Source organism: Uranotaenia lowii, chromosome 2 (assembly GCF_029784155.1).
Source record: "Uranotaenia lowii strain MFRU-FL chromosome 2, ASM2978415v1, whole genome shotgun sequence".
In the NCBI taxonomy this organism is placed as follows: domain Eukaryota; kingdom Metazoa; phylum Arthropoda; class Insecta; order Diptera; family Culicidae; genus Uranotaenia; species Uranotaenia lowii.
Window position 1 is genome coordinate 305,717,506 of NC_073692.1, and position 20,400 is coordinate 305,737,905.

General features: G+C 37.6%; 1 protein-coding gene and 1 long non-coding RNA gene across 3 annotated transcripts; one reads left to right on the forward strand and one right to left on the reverse strand.

Moving 5' to 3' along the window:
• Window positions 1-602: 602 nt before the first annotated feature.
• Window positions 603-2,947, reverse strand: LOC129748002 (uncharacterized). 2 transcript variants are annotated; one of them, XR_008737621.1, is made up of 7 exons: window positions 2,652-2,947; window positions 2,574-2,621; window positions 2,236-2,515; window positions 1,972-2,172; window positions 1,418-1,912; window positions 874-1,188; window positions 603-810 (listed from the first exon to the last, which is right to left on the reverse strand). It is a non-coding gene; the product is annotated as an uncharacterized LOC129748002 (long non-coding RNA). The 2 variants fall into 2 exon arrangements; XR_008737620.1 differs by having other exon boundaries at window positions 2,574-2,947.
• Window positions 2,948-3,490: 543 nt separating this feature from the next.
• Window positions 3,491-15,568, forward strand: LOC129742848 (bestrophin-4-like). Its single transcript, XM_055734784.1, has 4 exons — window positions 3,491-3,504; window positions 3,560-3,731; window positions 10,659-11,462; window positions 14,729-15,568. Exons 1-4 carry the CDS (start codon window positions 3,491-3,493, stop codon window positions 15,482-15,484), a joined length of 1,746 nt encoding a protein of 581 aa, XP_055590759.1. The 3' UTR covers window positions 15,485-15,568.
• The last annotated feature ends 4,832 nt before the right edge of the window (window positions 15,569-20,400 follow it).

Sequence of the window (20,400 nt, forward strand, 5' to 3'; positions counted from 1 at the left end):
CATTGTACCGTTTTGTTTAGCTCAACCCAGGTCAATTTCACCTCGCTACGAGGTAAGTTCTACTTTATTTGGATTTACCTTTCTTTCTAGGTGAATTATACTTTTTTATTGAGCTCAATTCAGGTGAACTTCACCTCGCTACGAGGTAAGATTTACCTTTTTTGGATTCACCTTTTTTCTCGGTGAATTGTACTTTTTTTCCAACCTCGATTCAGGTAAATTTTACCTCGCTGTAAGGTTCACCTCGAAGAGGTAGAAGTTACCTTTTTGGCTTTCACGAGCGTTCACCTTGCTAACTCGGTAAATTTTACCTTTTTATTATTTTCCGTGCATGACTACTTTTCACACTGAACAAAATCGGGCTATAAACTGTATTAGGAATTCTAGTATTTTTGCACTACTAGAAAATCCAATACTTTTTATAAGTGAGCGAAAAATTTTGCGCATATAGTTTAGCGGTTCGATAAATTTTATAGGAATTTCCAGTGAAAGTAATTTCATCGTAATTTGATAAAAATGATTATTCTAAACAATAAAATGAATGTATTTAATTCTACTTTCGATTTTAAATTGATTTGTTATGAAAAATGAAACATCTGGGCTTGAAGCATTATAATATTTTATTAATCACTTAAGTGCTCAAATTAGGAAATGACACTTCGGGGGTGGTTGTTCCGTTTTCATTGTAAGTTCCCTATCCTATATTATCCAACGTTGTTGACGATGCCATCCACCGTTCCACCGACTTTAGCATAAGACCAGGATCGCAAAATAGGATTGAAATCTGAATCATCATCCAGGTTACTCTACCTGTAAAAATGAAACGAATTTTAAATTTTTTTTAATGAAAATATTTTGGAAACACATTTTTACCTCAAATTTGCGTATCCATCAAGTTCCTTTTGTAAAATCTTTGTATTGTAGTTTAATGTACTTTGATAGAATCTCGCACCAAGCGAAATATTAGACCAGCCGACGAATTCTTGATTCCGAAGAAACGGTCTTAAGACGTCAGACCTCCTATCGATGGTAAAATTTTTGATGGGCTTTGGTAGCTTACTGGCACTGATTACCGATCAGTTGTTGGTGTGGATCGATGTGAACTTGGCTCAAAAAGTTTGTTCGCAACTGTAGCATCAGTGGCCAGCACTTCTTTGGAAGTGGTCTTACTGAACAGGATCGTCACTTCTGTAAAAAAAAAAGTTTATTTAAATCTTCAAAATCATTCGGCAAAAAAAATTATATGTCAACAAATAATATTTTTCCTTAATTAAATTAGAATCAAAGTTTTGCAGAATTTTAGTACCATTTTTAGTTTTTATTTTTTAAGTAGGTAAATCACCAAATTGAAAAAAAAAAATCAAATTAAAACTTTGAAATTAAAACTTGACTTTAATTGGACCCTTCGTTCACTCACCTGAAAAATGGATTCTTCCGTTTCTGACCTCCGACAAATGGATCTTGACCGGGCTTACGCAGTCCCGAACCATTGGTCCGGGAATCCGGTGACGTCGATTGCCGCTGAAGCCGTGCCTGCAGAGCCTTCTGTTCCTGTTTGAGCCGCAGAATTTTGTCCGAGTAACTATCCAAAAAAATGTAACGGCTGCTTGAGCCACTTCCGCTGCCGGGTGCTCTTCTGCCGTGGGAGAAGAAAAATCAAGTACTTGTAGCTATAGGCTCTTCCAGCGATAAGCGGGTAGTAATGAGAGAGAATGCTTCCAGCGAATGTATGATGTTGGATTTGGTGATGCTTCTGATCGGTAGCGGCTGTTGTCTGTGGTCGCAATCGTGGACGAGTTTTCATCCGTCAGAGTAATGTTTACTTTTGCTGCTGTTGATGAAGTGGTGCTGATTGTTCCAGCCCAGTGTTCACCTTGTTTGGCGCCGGAAATGCTCTGGTGTTTGTACGGGACTGTAGGAGGGTACAAAAAAGATGCAATTTTTCGCTGAACAAAACCGTTTTCTACTTACCTTTACCGGTCAATGCTCGGGCTAGTGGTGGTGTTGGTGATACGATCAGTGACGGCTGTTGGATGTTTTCTTATGCCAGAGTCCACTGCTGCGGCTTTTGATGTGGCGACTTATTCTTTGTTCTTGTTTTTGATTCGTTTCGATCCGAATTCGGAATATTTTCTTCTTCAGTTGCTAAATTTTGTGTGAAGAGATCCGGCACTGTTTAAAAGTAAAAACATATTAGGGAACTGGAGAGAAATTAAAATAAAATTGTATACTTACAGCAGGGAAACCAAGCGGAATACTCTTTACATAATGCTAGCTGGATTCCGGTCATTAGCACAATTCTCCAGCCTTCGGGATGTTATGACTGGTTGTGTGGTCGCAATGATGATTGAGGAACTGGACGAGTGATGTTTTTTTTCCGCCAAAGTATTGCTCCTGCTGTTGATGATGTGAATGTATGGTCGTTTCTGCCCAGTTTTCACCTCGTTCGGCGCTGGAACTGTTCCGGTGTTTGTCCGGCCGGGTGGGTGAAGTTTTTTTTCGCATCTACTGCGAGCTGTACGGGGGGTAGAAAAATTAAAATTATCGCTAAACAAAACAGATTTTCAACTTACCTTCATCGCTAGCGATGTTTTCGGCCTCGGTGCGTACAGTTTGCAGTACTTTTTTGGCCATTTTACGGGTTTTCTTACCAAATTCACATAACAATCGAGTCGGTGCGAATTGTTAGTTAGTTTATTAGATATGCAAAATGTAAATTCCATATAAAAATAAATATTTGAAAATTAATAGATTTTCTAATACATTTGATTAGGATTATTAGGCTCATGGAATTCATTAGATTTTCCTATACTTTTTAGTATGTTTTTCATCAATAAAATACACTTCCAGAATTTATTGATTTTTCTAATAACTTGTACAGAATAAATCATTACTTTGTATTTGAGCGATTAACTTTAAAAAATATTGAAACGACCTAGTAGATTTTATTTCCAGATTTGGTTCAGTGCAAGCAATACCTCGCTACGCAGCAGCAGAGATGTCAGTTAAATTGATTGTTTTTCAATGCCATAAAACATCTTCTCCCTATTAAACAGCTAATAACTTTTCTGTCTATGAGATACAAAGTTACGGTCTTCGACAAAGTTGTTCAGCGGAAATTTTCCTTTGAAAAATTAATAAATTGGCACAAAAACATTAGCAGGCTCGGTTCCACAGAAGAAACAAAAATGATGTTGATTTTTCTGAACAAAATATTCAATTGTTCCATACAAACCTAGAAGTTTAAATTTACTCATGAAAACGTTACTTCAAAATTCTGCAAAAAATCATGGACGAGTTTTGAAACAAATCGAAGGTTTTCAGACCCCAGGGTATAAGAAATTAAAAATGACCTCAAATCGATTCTGTCTAATGCAATAAGCGTCCAAAGAAAGGCTGAGCGAACTTTGAAGAGCCCGGGACTTTTTAATACTGTAAAAATTAGCTCAAATCAGATTTATCAAAAAAATAAACAAGCGTTAAACAACAAATGCGTATAAAAATGTGACTTTTTAATTTTTATATGAAAGTGCTACCTTTGTATTTCTTTTTTTTACAGAACGTTTGAATCCATAGTGAAGTATTGCAAAACCTATCTGAAGCTAATTCCGCTGTCCTTTATACTTGGATTTTACGTTGCTTCCGTTATGAAACGTTGGTGGAAGCAGTACAGAACCATTCCCTGGCCGGATGGCATCGCGGTTTTCGTAAGTGCCGATATTCATGGGCAAGTAGGTATCATTTCTTCTTCTCACAATTCAACCAAAAAAATAAATCATATCCAACACGTTTATTGTTTTGCTCAACCCAGTTATTTATTTCATCTTATGAAAATTGATTTATGTCTGAAAGGAGACTAAGCGAATTTGTTAATTTTTGTACTCTACTCACGCATGTGTAATATACGGTTCGAAAGATATCGCCGAGACAAGTAAAAGTAATGAATTGAAGAAGTTGTTTTATTTCAAATAGAAAATTGGCAAAATGTTCAGCTAGAGAGTCAATTTCCAACACTAGTCACTAGATGGTGTTTAAAGTTAGCTCTGTAGGGGAGATGAGGGCATAACGAGCACCCAGGGCATAATGAGCACTACTCTTTTCTACGAAAGTACGTATTTTCTTAAATAAATTTTCATGAGGATTTGTTTCGTACTTCCTATAGTATTAATTTTTCACAAAAAAAGGAATCTCCTTATCATCTTTACAGAGATATTAAAAAAAAACTAGCTTGGTTCTCAAGTTACGAAAATATTATAATTTTTGAGCCTCACGAAATAAGCTCTTATGATCTTAAAATAACCTTGATCTATAATGTACGCACTGCAACATGATGTACACATTGTTTCTCAATTTTTACCATCATAAAATTTTTGATTTTTCACTTTTATCAAGTTTAAAACACGTTTTTACTTAAATTTATTGACTAGGGGCATATAGAGCACCATATTAACGAGGCATAATGAACATTTTCTGCAGTAGAATCTAGTAGCGAATTAAAATTGATTTAAAGCGCCACACCTTGACTAGTTTTCATCCGACGATTTAGCCTATTGGTAAGGTGTCGGAGAGGTAATCAAAAGACTAGCGTTCGATTTCTGTTCGAGGTGATTTTTTTCCATGTACAATTCATGATCGATTTTTTTATTGTTACATTATACGGCTAGTAGCATCATCCTCCGAACAAAGCACATAATGTATGAGCGTGCGTGAATTGTTTGTATTCTACAAACAGACCTAGATTATTTTGTTATTGCTTTGTTTGATGAATCTACGACTCACCTGACTTCATCGAATTGAATTTGCTGCTAGATTCTCCGGCAGAAAACGCACATCTTGCCCTGATTAATGGTGCTCATACTGCCTCAGGGGGGGTTCTCATTATGCCTCCACAGTGGCTGGTTTTCAGCTTTAGGCAAAATTTTTTAAAATGCATTTTTTAACGTTTTCATCTAGTTTTTCACGTTCCAGCCCGTTAGGGAATAGGCTTTTCAAGTGTCTGAACACGAAACAATAATGTAACCTCCATATTATAGCTATTTTCTATGGTTAAATAACCGTTTTCCTTAAGGTGGCCATTATGCCCCCATCTCCCCTACTGATTTTATTATATACAGAAAACAACTTCTTTGTTTCATAACTTTTTTTGGTCCCATTGTGACTTTTTCTTGTCTCGTCAAGATCTTTCGAACCGTATATTGCACCGTGTATATCAAAAAACCAAATTTCATACATTTTTGATGGAAATCATTGCCCCAGTGCATATGCTCGGGATGGTGTGAGTGATTTCATATATGTTCCGGCCCAGCTTAAATCATCTCATCATTGTCGGAAACCCTCCGTTTCAACTGCCCTTCCACAATCACAAGACTAATTATGTACCAAATTTGATGGAAACCACTCGTAAATTGTATGTATTGTGCCATATTTTTTAATGGTTTATTTATGGAATAGCTTTGAAAGCATGTATAAAAATTGATCCAATTTTCCGTGAAACTGCCCAGCAATGTATTTTTTTATGACGATCTTTAAAAAAAAATTTCTGAGATAGCGTCCAACGAAGAAGTGCATCGACTTCAATTGTTGGGCGTTACGTGCGTCATCAGCAGTGCTGCAAATTTTCAGTGTCAGCTTTCAATATTCAATTGAATTTATTGCAGTGTATCGTTCAGTTCAATTCCAACTGGATTCATACGAGAATGAACAGAAAGCTCAATCCCGAAAGCACACTGCACACTCATTCACCAATCGGAGACATCGATTGTTAGTATACATTCAGGCTCTTTGCAGGTTCATGAGATTAGCAAATCTTCATTTTCAGTTTCAGGCAAACAATGCTGACATTGATGAAAGCTTTATTTCAATATCATTAAGTTTAGTCGAATGGTGACAAAGCTTGGGCGAATCGACTCGCTAGGCTTGCGGAAGAAACTATGTGTACGACAATCATCGATGAAATTAATTATGAAAAAACCTTTCAAAATTGCGTTTTTATTTGAGTAGTTGGTCACTTGCATGCGATGTCAGTTTTTTATATTGAATTTTGTTGAACTTCTCAACATTTTGTTTTTAAATCCTGAAACTTATCATAACCAATTACGATTGCAGGTTAATATTATGGAATACTGAATTTGCTAGTAAAATAATCCGAATGCAATAAAATTGATTAAATAATGAGGTGGTCATTTTATTTATCACAAGGATGATCTAAGAAAAACTAAAAGAAGGTTAGTAACAAACAGATAATGCAGATGTGCAGATAATTCGTCATAAAAATAGACAATATATGTATTTTGTCATTAAAGTCATTGTCGCTAAAATACCCCTGAGAAAGTTTTAGTAAAATATACATCAGTAAGAAATTTCTAACCTACGAAGCCGTCCCTCAATTGAAAAATCGATTAGTCATAGCGGTTTACAAATCCTGTTTTCATTTCAAATTTCAATTGCAAAAATGGCAAAACAAATGTCTACCGACATTATCAGCAACTTTTGCTGACACTGATTGAATGCTACAGCTGCATTCACTGATCGAGACAAAGAGCGAAAATCGCTATCGTAGCAGCCGAGCGAAACAAGTTTGTTCTGGTTCACGAATGTGCTTTCAACTGACTGACAGCTACAGTGAGCGAAATAAGAATAGCACCACTATGTGTTTTGCTTGTTAAAATATGAATGTTTGAAAATCACCAAAATTTTCTTCTATAAATTGTTTTGAATTGTTTAACGGATAAATCAAGCATAAGTTTACTTTTTTTGGACGTTGCAATTGGCGTTGAGGACCAAAACTATGAAAAAAGGGTGCGAAATAAGAATAGGACCACTTGTGTTTTTCAACAAAAACAAGATTATTTCTAAAAATTTACCGTGTAAAAGTGAATAATATTGCTTCTACAAATTATTTGAATAGATAGCTGCATTTTAAGGAGTTTTCTAGAATTCCAAAGATTTTCAATGGTTTTGAAATGATGTTTTTAGAGATGCTCTTCTAGAACTAAGGAATTTGATATTTGAGCTGTAATTCTTCACCAAACTACTTATTTTTTCATTAAAATGACGTGAAATGATGAATCAAACATTTTTGGTTTATTTTAAATCAGAAAAAAACAGGTTGGAATTCATAAACTTAGATTTTTTTTTCAGTAAACATCACTTTTTCCAGTTTCAAGTCATAGATGGCAGCACTATCTTGCCGTTAAAACCAAATTAAGTCTCATTATTTATTTTTCAGGCTTATTGAAGCCCAAATTCATCATTTCGAGGTAGTTTTCCAACACACTTTTGTTGGAGTTCACGCTGCAGACATCTTTTCCGGATTTGCAAAAAAAATCACCAGCACAAGAATATACTACCGCCAAAATTCCTGCTCATCTCAACTTCCGATTCAATTTCAAATCATATCAATAATACTGCTAGTTATCTGATTCATCAAGCTCCATCGAAAAGTTTAAAATTATTCTGATTATCGGTCCAAGAAATTCACTTTTATCGGTACTTGATGAAATTTTAATTTTTTGATATTGTGAACTTATAATTTCCAAGGCGGCCACACGGTACCAAGTACTTATTTCTTGACCAAAATCATCCAGCACACCTGAATTAATCCCAGATATACAAAAATGGGTATCAATTCGGTTTAATTGCAAGATAGTGCTGCCATCTAAGACTTGAAACTAGAGAAATAGCGTTTGACTATTTAAAAACATTAGTATTTTTGAATTTGAAGCCTGTTTTTTTGTTCAAATTCAGCCTCAAATCGATGTTTCGTCAATTTGCATCATACTAATGAATGATAATGAAGAAATAAAGCAGGTTGATAAAGTATTTTAGCTCAAGTATCAAATTCCTAAACGCTAGAGGAGCATTTCTTAAAACCATCTTTTAATACCTTTGAAAATTTTTGAAATCCTAGAAAACTGCTTGAAATACAGCTATATATTCAAATAATTCGTAGAAGCATTATTATTCACTTTTACACGGTAAATTTTTAGAAATAATCTTGTTTTCGTTGAAAAACACAAGTGGTCCTATTCTTATTTCGCACCTTTTTTCCATAGTTTTTGGTCCCCAACGCCAATTGCAACGTCCAAAAAAAGTAAACTTATGCTTGATTTATCCGTTAAACAATTCAAAACAATTTTATGAAGAGATTAACCACCGTAATTTTTGTTTGTTACTTTGATTTATCGGCCTAGCGGTGAAAAGTGATGTCCTTTTTAGTAGGGACATCTAAAGATTATGAAATTTTTATATAGATGGATAGAAGGTTAGAAGAAATGAAAGATGGTGAAAATGAGCGGGTAGAATTTGTCTAGAAGCATTACCATCACATACCAAATTTTTTGTTCCTCACGAGCCTACTACTATGAAGTGGTAGATACAGATAGAGTTGCATCTACCACCACACATTAGTAGGCTTAGCGTGGTCCGCTAAGCCTACTAATGTGTGGTGGTAGATGCAACTCTATCTGTATCTACCACTTCATAGTAGTAGGCTCGTGAGGAACAAAAATTTGGTATGTGATGGTAATGCTTCTAGACAAATTCTACCCGCTCATTTTCACCATCTTTCATTTCTTCTAACCTTCTATCCATCTATATAAAAATTTCATAATCTTTAGATGTCCCTACTAAAAAGGACATCACTTTTCACCGCTAGGCCGATAAATCAAAGTAACATTCAAAACAATTTATAGAAGAAAATTTTGGTGATTTTCAAACATTCATATTTTAACAAGCAAAACACATAGTGGTGCTATTCTTATTTCGCTCACTGTATAACGACAAAGCTTGACGAAAGCATGAGAATGACTGAGCCGATCAGAAGCTTTTGAATTGGCTGACGTTTCGGCTCCATTCATGTCAGCTTGAACTTTCTACACTGATAGAAATTCAAAGTCATTCTCATTTTGTGCTTTCAGAAAATTGCAGCACTGGTCATCAGGTTCAAGGGTTTAAACAATTTCAAATTTGGACTAAAAATAAATAATTGAAATAATGAATTCATACCCAACCCAAAAGATCAGCATTTAAATTGAAATGATTATTGAAATTTTGGAATCCGGTTCCGAATTCAGATTCAGGATTAATACTCGAAATACAGATTCAGATTCTGCTCATAAATGAGTTTTACAATCAAGATATCAATGTCAAGATGACTGTTCGTTGAGGAATTTTAATCGCAAGTGTTCGCAGGCTTATAATTTTAATTGTTAACACTAAACGTACCGGGGCTTGTGATATAGCTCAGTTGGCAAGTCTGTTGTCTCCTGAGCCGCGAGTTCGAGCCCAAGAGTAAACATCGAACACAGTTGTACCGGATAGTTTTTCAATAACGATCCGCCAACTGTAACGTTGATAAAGTCACGAATGCCATAAAGATGGTAAAACGACTATAATCGAAACAAACAAACAAAACTAAACGTACCGGAGGCGGTCAAATGACGGTTTTTGAACTTTGAATGATGATTACACCTTATATAATTTTTTTTTCGCAAATTTAACGACAGGACTATTTTCATTTTCAAAATGCAAGTATTTTTGCGTTTTTAAAATTTTTCTAAGTGTTGTGGTTTTCGAATAACGCATGTGGTATACCTATTCATACCGCGAGCGGTCAAATGACGGTTTACACTGTTTTCGCTAAAACTTTCTTGTTTCTCGACCGATTTCTTTAAAATTCATAGTATTGAAAAGCCTATAATGTGACTCAAATATGTTTCTCAGATAGTTTTCAGCTACAATCATTCATTTTAAAGTTATGTTAAGTCCAAGAAATTTTTTATGAAAAAACATGCTTCAGGAAAATTGCTATAAATCTGTTATTCAGTGCTCGAAAAAAATTTCACTTAGTGCAAGAGAAAGCTGAAGTTAGAAGCTATATGTTGCACATACGGAAATTTTTATCAATTTTTTTAAAGATCATGGCCACAAAAAATGTAAAAAAGTTGTGTAAAACCCGTATTTTTCAATCAATCAACCGCCAAAGCTGTTCTTGTTACAGTAGAAAAATTTCAAAAAATGTATTGGAAAGTTGACGTAATTTGTCACATTTTGGCATCTTTAGATTTAAAAAAATACGAAATACATAATTCAAGACGAATTTTCAAAGGTAGCTGTTTTTCAAACATTTCATCAATTCGGATTTTTGATACAATTCCTACACCTAAATTCAGCTTTGCACTGTATTTTGAGTATGTTATCGTAAGGTTTAGGCAAAAAAGTTATATGCAAAAGAAAGAAAATTTCATACCGGCTCTAGTGATGTAACTGCATTGGCAGTGCAATGCTTGACAAAAATATGATAAATAAAACAGTGAGGTAGTTTCTGAATTTTGAAAAGTCAGCACAAATTCTTGCTTGGAGTGGGTGGTAATATCTCAAAGCTATTTTGCACAAGAAGAGGGGTGAAAGGAAACGAAAAAATGAACGAGCATTCGTTAAAATTTTCTGGTTTTACTTTCAGAAATATATTTATTATATTTTTGTCATGCATCGCACCGCCAATGTATGTACTTTAAAAAAATAAATGGATATTCATGAACTTAAAAAGGATTTAGTAGAGCTATAGGGCTGCCATCAGCTTTAGAAAACGGTTTTTGTTAAGATTTAGTATAATATCCCTTTCACAGGTTGGTATACTGAAATGATTTTCATTCTAGGATGAACGTGGCCGCGTCATGCGCCGGACGATCATGCGTTACGTATGTCTCTGCCTTACGATGGTTTTCGCGAACATCTCCCCACGAGTGAAGAAGCGTTTTCCCACCAAGAAACATTTTATTGAAGCCGGACTGCTGAATGAGAATGAGTACCTTATCATGGATGAACTTGATAACAATTTTCCGAAATATCCGAAACATTGGATGCCTATTGTTTGGGCAGCTAGCGTAGTTACTCGAGCTCGAAAGGAAGGACGCATACGGGACGATTACGCCGTGAAGACTATCATAGATGAGCTGAATGTCTTCAGAGGACAATGTGGACTGTTAATGTCATACGATATGATCAGTCTTCCGTTGGTTTATACCCAAGTGGTAACCCTAGCCGTTTATTCATATTCTCTGACTTCAGTCATCAGTACGCAGTGGGTGGACGCTAGACAGGTGGATGGATCTGATCAGATAGGCAATATCGAGCAGTACTTTCCGATATTCTCAACGTTGGAGTTTTTCTTCTACATGGGCTGGCTCAAGGTGGCAGAATCGTTGATCAATCCGTTTGGCGAGGATGATGACGACTTTGAGCTTAACTGGATGGTGGACCGAAATTTGCAGGTATCGTATCTAATCGTGGATGATATGCACCACGAACATCCAATGCTGGTCAAAGATCAGTACTGGGATGAAGGCTTTCCGTACGAGCTGCCACACACGGTTGCATCGGCCGTGCGAAAAGAAGAACCACCACAACCATCTACTGCGAAGATTGAGGTCGAATGGAGACTAGCGGAAGAGGATCCATCGGTAAATATTTTGAATTTTCTCGTTGCTCAACATGAAAGAACATAGGTACATGGTTCACGCTAAATTTAGTGTGGGTGTTGTCTGCTTTCCTACAGAGAATTTGAAGTTGACTTACAAGGTGTATGAACTTTGATGCATTATTTGCTCATAGAAGGCTCCGGTCAGCTTATGAAGATATTGTGGACCCACTATATTTTTCATGAGAACAACAACAATAATTATGATTATAATCAATCAATTTTTGCAAAAACTATCGTCGATATGTCTTAAAGTTGTGCACAAGAAATAATATTCGCGCGGAATCATGTTCTTTTGGTTGTAGAGCCATTGCCTTTTGCCAGAAGCGTATTGGCATAGTTGAAGATTTTGTTGGCTAATTGAGGTCATCACAAAAGGCCAATTAAATCGCTTTAAGTGATCTGGTCCTCATTCAAAAGAAATACTGCGCAGTTGCGTTTGAAGTAATTGAAAAAAAACTAGATAAAATTGTTCAAAAGCTTGCATGCAACAGAATTACATATTATCTACATTGCAAGTTATTTTAAATCTTTAAACTGGGCTGGGACAAATATCAATTTCTTCTTTTGTCCCCCCCCCCCTCCCCCCTTCGAAATAACCGAAAAAAACGGAAGGTAGGAAATAAACAAAGGTTGAAGTATTTTACATATGTAAATATCAAAAAAAAAAAATCAAATATCCGAAAGATTACAAGACCAAAAAACATTTTTTTAAGATGGGAATTATTTCACCTTTTGTATTTTGATTTTATTGAATTTTTTGATAAAAAACATTTGATTTATAGGTTTCGTACAATGATATAGTATGCTATTTTGTTGCATACAAGCTTTCGTGCAATTTTCCCCAATTTATTTGTTTTTCGCATTATTTTTTTTACTATCCCCCCTCGCGATGTTCCAACTCCGAGTGACGAAAGAAGGATTAAATTTGATTTTGAAATTTGTTCCGGTTACTAAGAGCATCAGTACCGGTAAGTGCTATCCCAGGTGTTAACCCGGGACACATTCTCGGTCTTATTTTAGCTTTGACAGCTCATTTGCGCACTGGTAAGTGCTAAACTGGTTCCCATTTTTGCCACTGGTGACGCATCGATAGGTGTTGTTGTTGTTTGTTGCTATTTTCTTTTGTAAATTTTCCCCAGACACTTTAGCACCTGTCAAATCAGGAGCTGGTCGGTATTCATATTTGACTCCTGGCTCGCGTTTTTAACACCCAGGAGCAAGATAACACCTGGTTTGAAACCTTGCGGTGCGCCGTCGAAGTGTCAAAATGGAGTGTTATTATAGCTTTGACACCTGACCGCTGCTGATACTCTAAGCCACCAAATGAGGTTGTCAGAAGACATCTTCACGCTCATTTTTATCCAACCATTTATGGATCTAAAATAACCATTTTTAAGCTTTTGATTGAAAACTGCCAATATGGTTATTTTTCAATAATTTTTCTTGTTCCAAATTTAACCATATTTGTAGTTCTCGAGTAATAACCAGAAAATGGTTGAAAAACTTGGTGTTTTAATCGCCATTTTGAAATAATTGATAGTGCAGCCGAACGCGTTCTTCAATTGTTTTTTTTTAAATTAGTATAGTTTACCTGTCCTTGAAAATCGAATTATCATGAAGGAGTTTCTAACAGGTAATGGATTTTCCGAAGAAAATCTTCAATTTTTTTCCAAACCTGACGGCTAATAAAAGTATAACTAATTTCAGTGCACCAATTGAGAGCTCCGCTTCCAGTTCCAATAATTACGGAAAACCTCTGGGTCATCGTCGAATTCACAGCTAACAAAAATAAAAGCATCGTAATCGGTCCCCGCATTACCCGGAAGGTTTAAAATATTACAATGAAAAAGCCTAGAATGATGCTCCCGGTAGTTGTTCCGGCAAAAGAGTATCGAGAATGTTCATCCGGATGTGGTATCTTTTCATTCGTACATAATGAAAACCCGAATGATGGCGGAGAAGGCCTGGATGAAGAAGCTATATCCAAACATGGTCGAGTAGAAGATCCGGTTTATCATTGACGAAAACAATCGACTTCCTAGGATTGAAGGTTGGTAAATAAATGTAAATTTGGGCTTTAATTTTATAATCTTTTTAATTCACTTTTAGCATATCCAAACCTGCCTCCACATTTTATCGGAATGTTTTCTCTGACGCGTTAAATTCCAGGTTGGGAACACAAGTGCTCGATTTTACGGCGAGTTTTTGCTAATCAGAGCAGTCGAAAATTTACCTCGGGCAGATACGGAAACCTACAGCTGTGAGATGCGAGTTTTCATCGAGGATGCTGCTAGTGAGAACTATCAGGAACAATCGGTTAAAGCACATTTTAGGACCTAAAAAGAGCAATATATCGGATCTGATCCAAACGAGAATTTTTTTCGTTCAGAAAAATCGACGCAAATGTTATTGAAATGTTTGAATTTGATCAAAAGTAGAAGTAATTTCTTCAAAAATTCAGAAATCTCTTTTCTTTTCATTTGAAAATCCCATTAAACATATGTCGCTTTGTTTCCACATAGCACTGAGGTTGAATAATAACCATTTTTCAACTTCTTCTTCAGAATCCCATTCGGTTGAAAAATAACCGTATTCGAACTTCTCCCCTAGAAGTCATTTTCTGGCTTATCATGGAGAACTCATAAAATGACATTTCCCGGGAAAAGGTCAAAAATGGTTATTTTTGAATCGTAAATGGTTCAATAATTTCTAGCGTGTTCGCCTAGAAGAAGAAGAAGAAGAAGAAGAAGAAGACATTTGTTCCGGCCTTATAATATAATTATATAAGGCCGGAACAAATTTAAAATCCTTCTTTTGTCACTCGGAGTTGGAACATCGCGAGGGGGGGGGGGGGTGGGGGGGGGGACAGTAAAAAATATTGTGAAAAACAAATAAATTGGAATAAATTTCATGAAAGCTTGTATACAACAAAGTTGCATACAATATCGTAGCACAAAACTTAAAAAACAAGTTTTTTTTTATCGAAAAATTCAATAAAATCAAGAATGGTGAAATAACTTCCAAAATTTGTTTTTTTCGTCTGGTAATCTTTTGGATTCTTGAATTTTGTTTTCGAAATTTACATTAAATATTTCCGAATTTTTGAAAATTTGAAGAAATTGATATTTGTTCCAGCCTAATTGGTACCTGAAAATTAAAAAAAAATTTGCTGGCATTTCCGTTAATATTAAACATTATCTGATCTAGTAAACTCTACTACAAAGTAACAAATTCAATCATTTGCAGCGTGAACGTAAAATCAGCGAAAATACTGTACGATTGATTGGCGTACAGGGTAGCTCCTCTGCGGTTGCCTCGGCAGGTAATATGCTTAGAACATCGTTGAAGAAAGTCGTTACTGCTGGCAAACGAGACATTGAGAATCTGAATGCCGAAGAACTGGGATCGGTGTCAACTGAGCATTTCACAACATTGGCTGGTCAAGCTGATAGCACCAGCACCCTAGCTGGTGCAACTTCGATCTCTCAAGTTGTCGGAGATTTAGTTAAAGAAGTATCCCAAATCACGGTAGAAGATCGAAATCAACAAGCTGGGGAGACAACAAGAACCGAAAATACAGCGCTTCAAACCACGTCTGGATTCTGGGAGTCCAGTAATCCATCAAGTTTGCTCATGGTAAATTTGATTCAGTCTTTGGCGACCCGGGCCGTTGGCGGTTCAAGTGGCAACAACATATCGGAACATCGAAAAACAACGGACGAAAAGGATGACGACGCTGATGACTTATTCGAAAAAATAAGGCAAGAAAGGGAGAAGACTCGGAGGGAGAAGCGGAAAACGCAATTTCATCGTTTATTGGTTGATATCGCTGATCTTCAGTCAGGTCCAGTTCCTTCTGTATCTAGAACAACTACAGAAGACTTTAAAGGTCTATTCCAGCAAGATGTTTCATTATTTTCTGCGCGTAGTGTATCAGAGACGAAACACAATATCTCTTTTGAAAGTATGAGTTCCGCCTTATCTGACAGTACTGTTACTTAATGATGTTAATTTTTTTTTCATTCGTTAAATATATCCATTAACTACGACAAAATGAGTTCCGATTAAAAAAGATTCGGCCCATGACGCGGCCCATAGTGGTCAGATGTCAAATCAAATTACCCATACTACAAAGGCAGGAACAGAGAGGAAATTGCTAAAATAAAAAAGAGAAGTAGGAAGAAGATTAAGGAAAGTTGTTGATGGAAAACCACCTGGTTAGGAATTTAGTTCCGCAAATATTCAGCACAAAATTATAACACGTTAGTTAAAATTCAAGGAAGTGCCCGTTTATTTAAGCCATACAATTGGGGTATGTACTTATAACCACTAGTTCGATAAATGATGAAATTCAAATCAAGTACTGATGTAGTCATGCACTTTGCTTTAGGTTGTCGATTAATGCGGCGTAGTAGAGCTACTAAATTCGGACGAATTGTTGGCTACCTGTTGGCCCAAGGCTGTTGTAGTTACACCCGTAGTTCAGCTGCTGTAAGTGAATGCCGTTTTAGTTGTACACCTGAAAAAGAAAGTAATTATAAAATTTCTAGATTACAAGACACCATCAACAGAAAATAAACTAACCTCAAATCCGGTCAATCGATCGGAAAATCATTAGTAGTAGCAATCTTTGAGAAGATTGTCTCAAATTGCTGCGCATAGTTGGCATAACATTCGTCTCGCATCACTTACCACAGCCAGACGTGTTTTTTTTTTTCCTCTATCTCTCGCGGTGTGATAAAAGTGCAATAGTGCAAAATAGTTTTACCATCAGTGCCTCTTGCATCATCCGTTGGGGATGCTATCAATCCGGACTTAAGTGCCGTAATCGATAGCGAAACCCCAGAACAGGAGTGAATCACCGGTTGTTCGGCTGAAGGCATTCGGCCTTGCTGCTGTGTGTCGTCTTCAACAAAACAAAGTTGAAACAAAGGGACCACGTTTTTTGGATCCACAGCAGACTGGTACACACACGGTGTGCCTAAATAAGTATTTTTTTCCAAAAAAAAAAGTTTTTTTTGGTTTTTTTTCTTTTCTTTTACCTTTTTCTTGGTTTTACGGTTTCCTTTCTTTACCACTTCGTTGTTTATAGTTGAATAATTATTATTAATATTATTAATTTTATATTTTGTATATATAATTTTTTTTTTCTATATATATATTTATATATATATATATTTTTTTTGGTTTTTACATTTTATCTTAATAAGGTTTTGTTCTCCTCTTGCCCATTAGCTCGGAAGTCACCGACTAATGGATGACGACGGCGAGGGAGGAAAAGATCCTCCCATCCAAGAGGAAGCTGTATCCGAGGAAAACTCTTCAGATAGTGATGAGATAGACCTCGATATCCAACCGAATGTTCCCATGTACATTTCGGATACTGAAAATAACCCTTCTCCTTCCCCTTCCCCTCATCCATGTGGCTTATCGATTTCACCGATTGCCTTTACATTCGGCAACCATTCCTCAACCCCAAGTGTTTCGCCTCCAATATCAAACTCACCTCAAACAAACGCTCCCCTTTTAGAGTTGCCTAAACCGCCCCCTCGTCGTCGGGTTTACCAACCTGAATCGACGGGACCTTGGGTGGTTTACATCCGGTCCAAACCGAATGGGAAATCACCCAATGTGATTTCAATTGCACGGGACCTTGATCGATCTTACCCTTCCGTAATAAGCTACCAGCCTATGAGACCGCACAAGATGCGCATTGTTGTTGGTAGCTTGAAGGAAGCAAATGCCATTGCTTGTGACCCGAAGTTTACGATCGAGTATCGCGTTTACGTTCCCGCTCGTGACGTGGAAATCGACGGAGTGGTAACGGAAGAGGGTTTGACCGTCGATGATCTGGTGAAGTCCGGGGTTGGCCGATTCAAAGACCCTGGCCTTCCCACGGTCAAGGTGCTGGACGCGCGTCAGCTAAAATCGGCACAAGGCGAGGGGGAAGAAAGAACTTTTTCCCTGTCGAACTCTTTTCGAGTTACCTTTTCCGGCACTGCACTTCCTGACTACGTTGCGATCGGGAAGGTTCGTCTACCTGTGAGACTTTATGTGCCTTCGGTCATGTTCTGCCAGAAGTGCAAGCAGTTGGATCATACGGCCGCCTACTGCTGCAATCAGGCACGCTGCTCTAAGTGCGGGGAGAAGCATGAGGAAGCTTCATGTACAACACCAGCAGCAAACAGGTGTTTGTATTGCACTGGTGAAGCATCTCATGCTCTCTCAGCGTGTCCAAAGTACATATCGCGCCGGGAAAAAATCAAGGCTTCTTTGAAAACTCGCTCTCAAAAATCATATAGAGACATGCTGATGAAGTCTTTGCCAATCGTCTCAGAAAACCAGTTTGGCCTTCTAAGTGACTATGAGTCCGAAGGGGAGGATCCATGTGAAGGAACATCAACTGGGCCATTTGTTAAAAATAATGTTTCACAGGCTACAAAAAGGAAACGCACAACTAACACACAACCCCTATTAGCTGCCAGCAAAATTAAAACTAAAAGAAATCCTCAAAGTGGAAATAGTAATTCTTCCCCTCCTATTCAGAATCCTCCGGGTTTTAATCCATCCCCGAAGGACTTCCCTCCACTTTCTGGGAAGTCAAAACCCCAGGCTTCCCTTCAGAATTCATGCCCATCAGTAGCTAACAGGAATGCAACAATTTCCAGAGAAACTGCATCTGATCCATCGTCGAATAGTTTTCCCAGCTTTTCGGCTGATGGTAAGATGAAATTCTCGGAAATTGTTGCGTTCATCCTGGACTTTTTCAGTGTGCCAGCAGGATGGAGAACTATGATTAGTATGTTTGTACCCCTTTTGAGAGAAATTTTAAAAAAGAAAGCTCTCACCATGACCCTCATTTCAGAAACAATTTCTTTTGATGGCTAATTCATTCAATGAGGGAAGAGAAATTGTTTCTGTATTACAATGGAACTGCAGAAGTATTCTACCAAAATTAGACTCTTTTCAAGCTTTGGTACACAATTTGAATTGTGATGTATTCGCCTTATGCGAAACTTGGCTTTCTCCTAACGTAGATTTCAACTTCCACAGCCACAACATTATTCGCCTGGACCGTGATGGGCAAAGAGGGGGTGGTGTTCTTTTGGGGATCAAGAAATGCCACTCTTTCTATCGTATTCCAATACAACCATCTCCAGGTATTGAAGTCGTTAGTTGCCAAGCTAGAATAAAAGGTCAAGACCTTTGTCTAGCCTCGGTTTATATTCCGCCAACTTCAAGCGTGAGCCGGAACCAATTGGCGAATATTATTTCACTTCTCCCAGAACCCCGGCTAGTTCTGGGAGACTTCAACTCCCATGGCGTGGGCTGGGGTAGCTCACGTGATGATGAACGTGCTAACATTATTTATGAGCTGTGCGACGACTTCAACATGACTGTCTTAAACAATGGGGAAGTGACTCGAATTAATGGATCCCAATCACAGCATAGTATTTTAGACCTTTCTTTAGCTTCTTCCTCTCTGAGTTTGGATTGTACGTGGAAGGTAATCCAAGACCCTCAGGGAAGCGATCATTTGCCTATCAATATTTCTGTCATCAATGGTCGTAGTCCACCCGAAGAAATCAATATTCCTTATGACCTCACAAGGAATATAGATTGGAAAAAGTATGCATCGGACGTCATTGAAGCCATTGACTCAACAGAAGAACTGCCTCCGGAGGCAGAGTACAGTTTTATTTCCGGGACAATTGTGGACTGTGCAATCGGGGCACAGGTCAGACGGAATGAAAGCTCGACGATACAGAAACGGCCTCCCACTCCGTGGTGGGATGGAGATTGCTCGCGCGCGCGAACTGAAAAGTGCAAGGCGTTTGTTGAATTTCGCAGAACCGGATTGCCAGAGAAGTTCCAACGTTACTTGGCCTTGGAACGCAAGTTCAAGAACTTGATCAGGGGCAAAAAACGGGGGTACTGGCGGCGATTCGTGGATGGGTTATCTCGAGAAACGTCTTTGCACACGCTTTGGAGAACGGCACGAAACATGCGAAATCACACACCTTCGAACGAAACTGAAGAAAGTTCAAGTCGATGGCTGATACAGTTCGCGAAAAAGGTCTGCCCGGACGCAGCACCAGCTCAGAGACACTATCGGGATACAGAGAATAGTTCCGAAACGGAGGATCAATTCTCGATGGTGGAACTTTCACTTGCGCTCTGGTCTTGCAACAATTCAGCTCCCGGGCTGGACAGAATCAAATTCAACTTGTTGAAGAATCTGCCAGATACCGCTAAGAAACGCTTGTTGAATTTATTCAATAAGTGTTTGGAGCTGAACATTGTTCCGCATGACTGGAGACAAGTGAAAGTCATCGCCATCCAAAAACCGGGAAAACCAGTTTCTGATTACAACTCGTATAGGCCGATTGCAATGCTCTCGTGTCTCCGGAAATTGCTCGAAAAAATGATTCTCTTTCGGCTGGATAAATGGGTTGAATCAAACAATCTGTTGTCAAGTACACAATTTGGATTCCGTAGAGGCAAGGGTACGAACGACTGTCTAGCATTACTTTCATCAGACATTCAATTGGCGTTTGCCCAAAAAGAGCAGATGGGGGCAGTATTTCTGGACATCAAAGGGGCATTCGATTCGGTGTCCATAGAAGTGCTATTTAGTAATCTTAACTCTTGCGGACTTTCACCAATTTTGAACAATTTTCTATACAACCTGTTGTCTGAAAAAATCATGCATTTTAGCCATGGAGAAACCAAAGTTGAACGAATTAGTTACATGGGTCCACCCCAAGGCTCATGTTTAAGCCCCCTGCTATACAACTTTTATGTCCGAGAAATCGATGCTTGTATGGCACAAAATTGTACGCTAAGACAGCTTGCGGATGACTGTGTTGTTCATATCACAGGTAAAACAGACACTCAAATAAAATCTCCGTTACAAG

What these genes read in the sequence shown, in the direction of transcription:
- LOC129742848 (XM_055734784.1), top strand. An exon ending in GTGCCGATATTCATGGGCAA is followed by an intron (nt 3,732 to 10,658) that starts GTAGGTATCATT and finishes TTTTCATTCTAG; the next exon opens with GATGAACGTGGCCGCGTCAT. An exon ending in TAGCGGAAGAGGATCCATCG is followed by an intron (nt 11,463 to 14,728) that starts GTAAATATTTTG and finishes AATCATTTGCAG; the next exon opens with CGTGAACGTAAAATCAGCGA.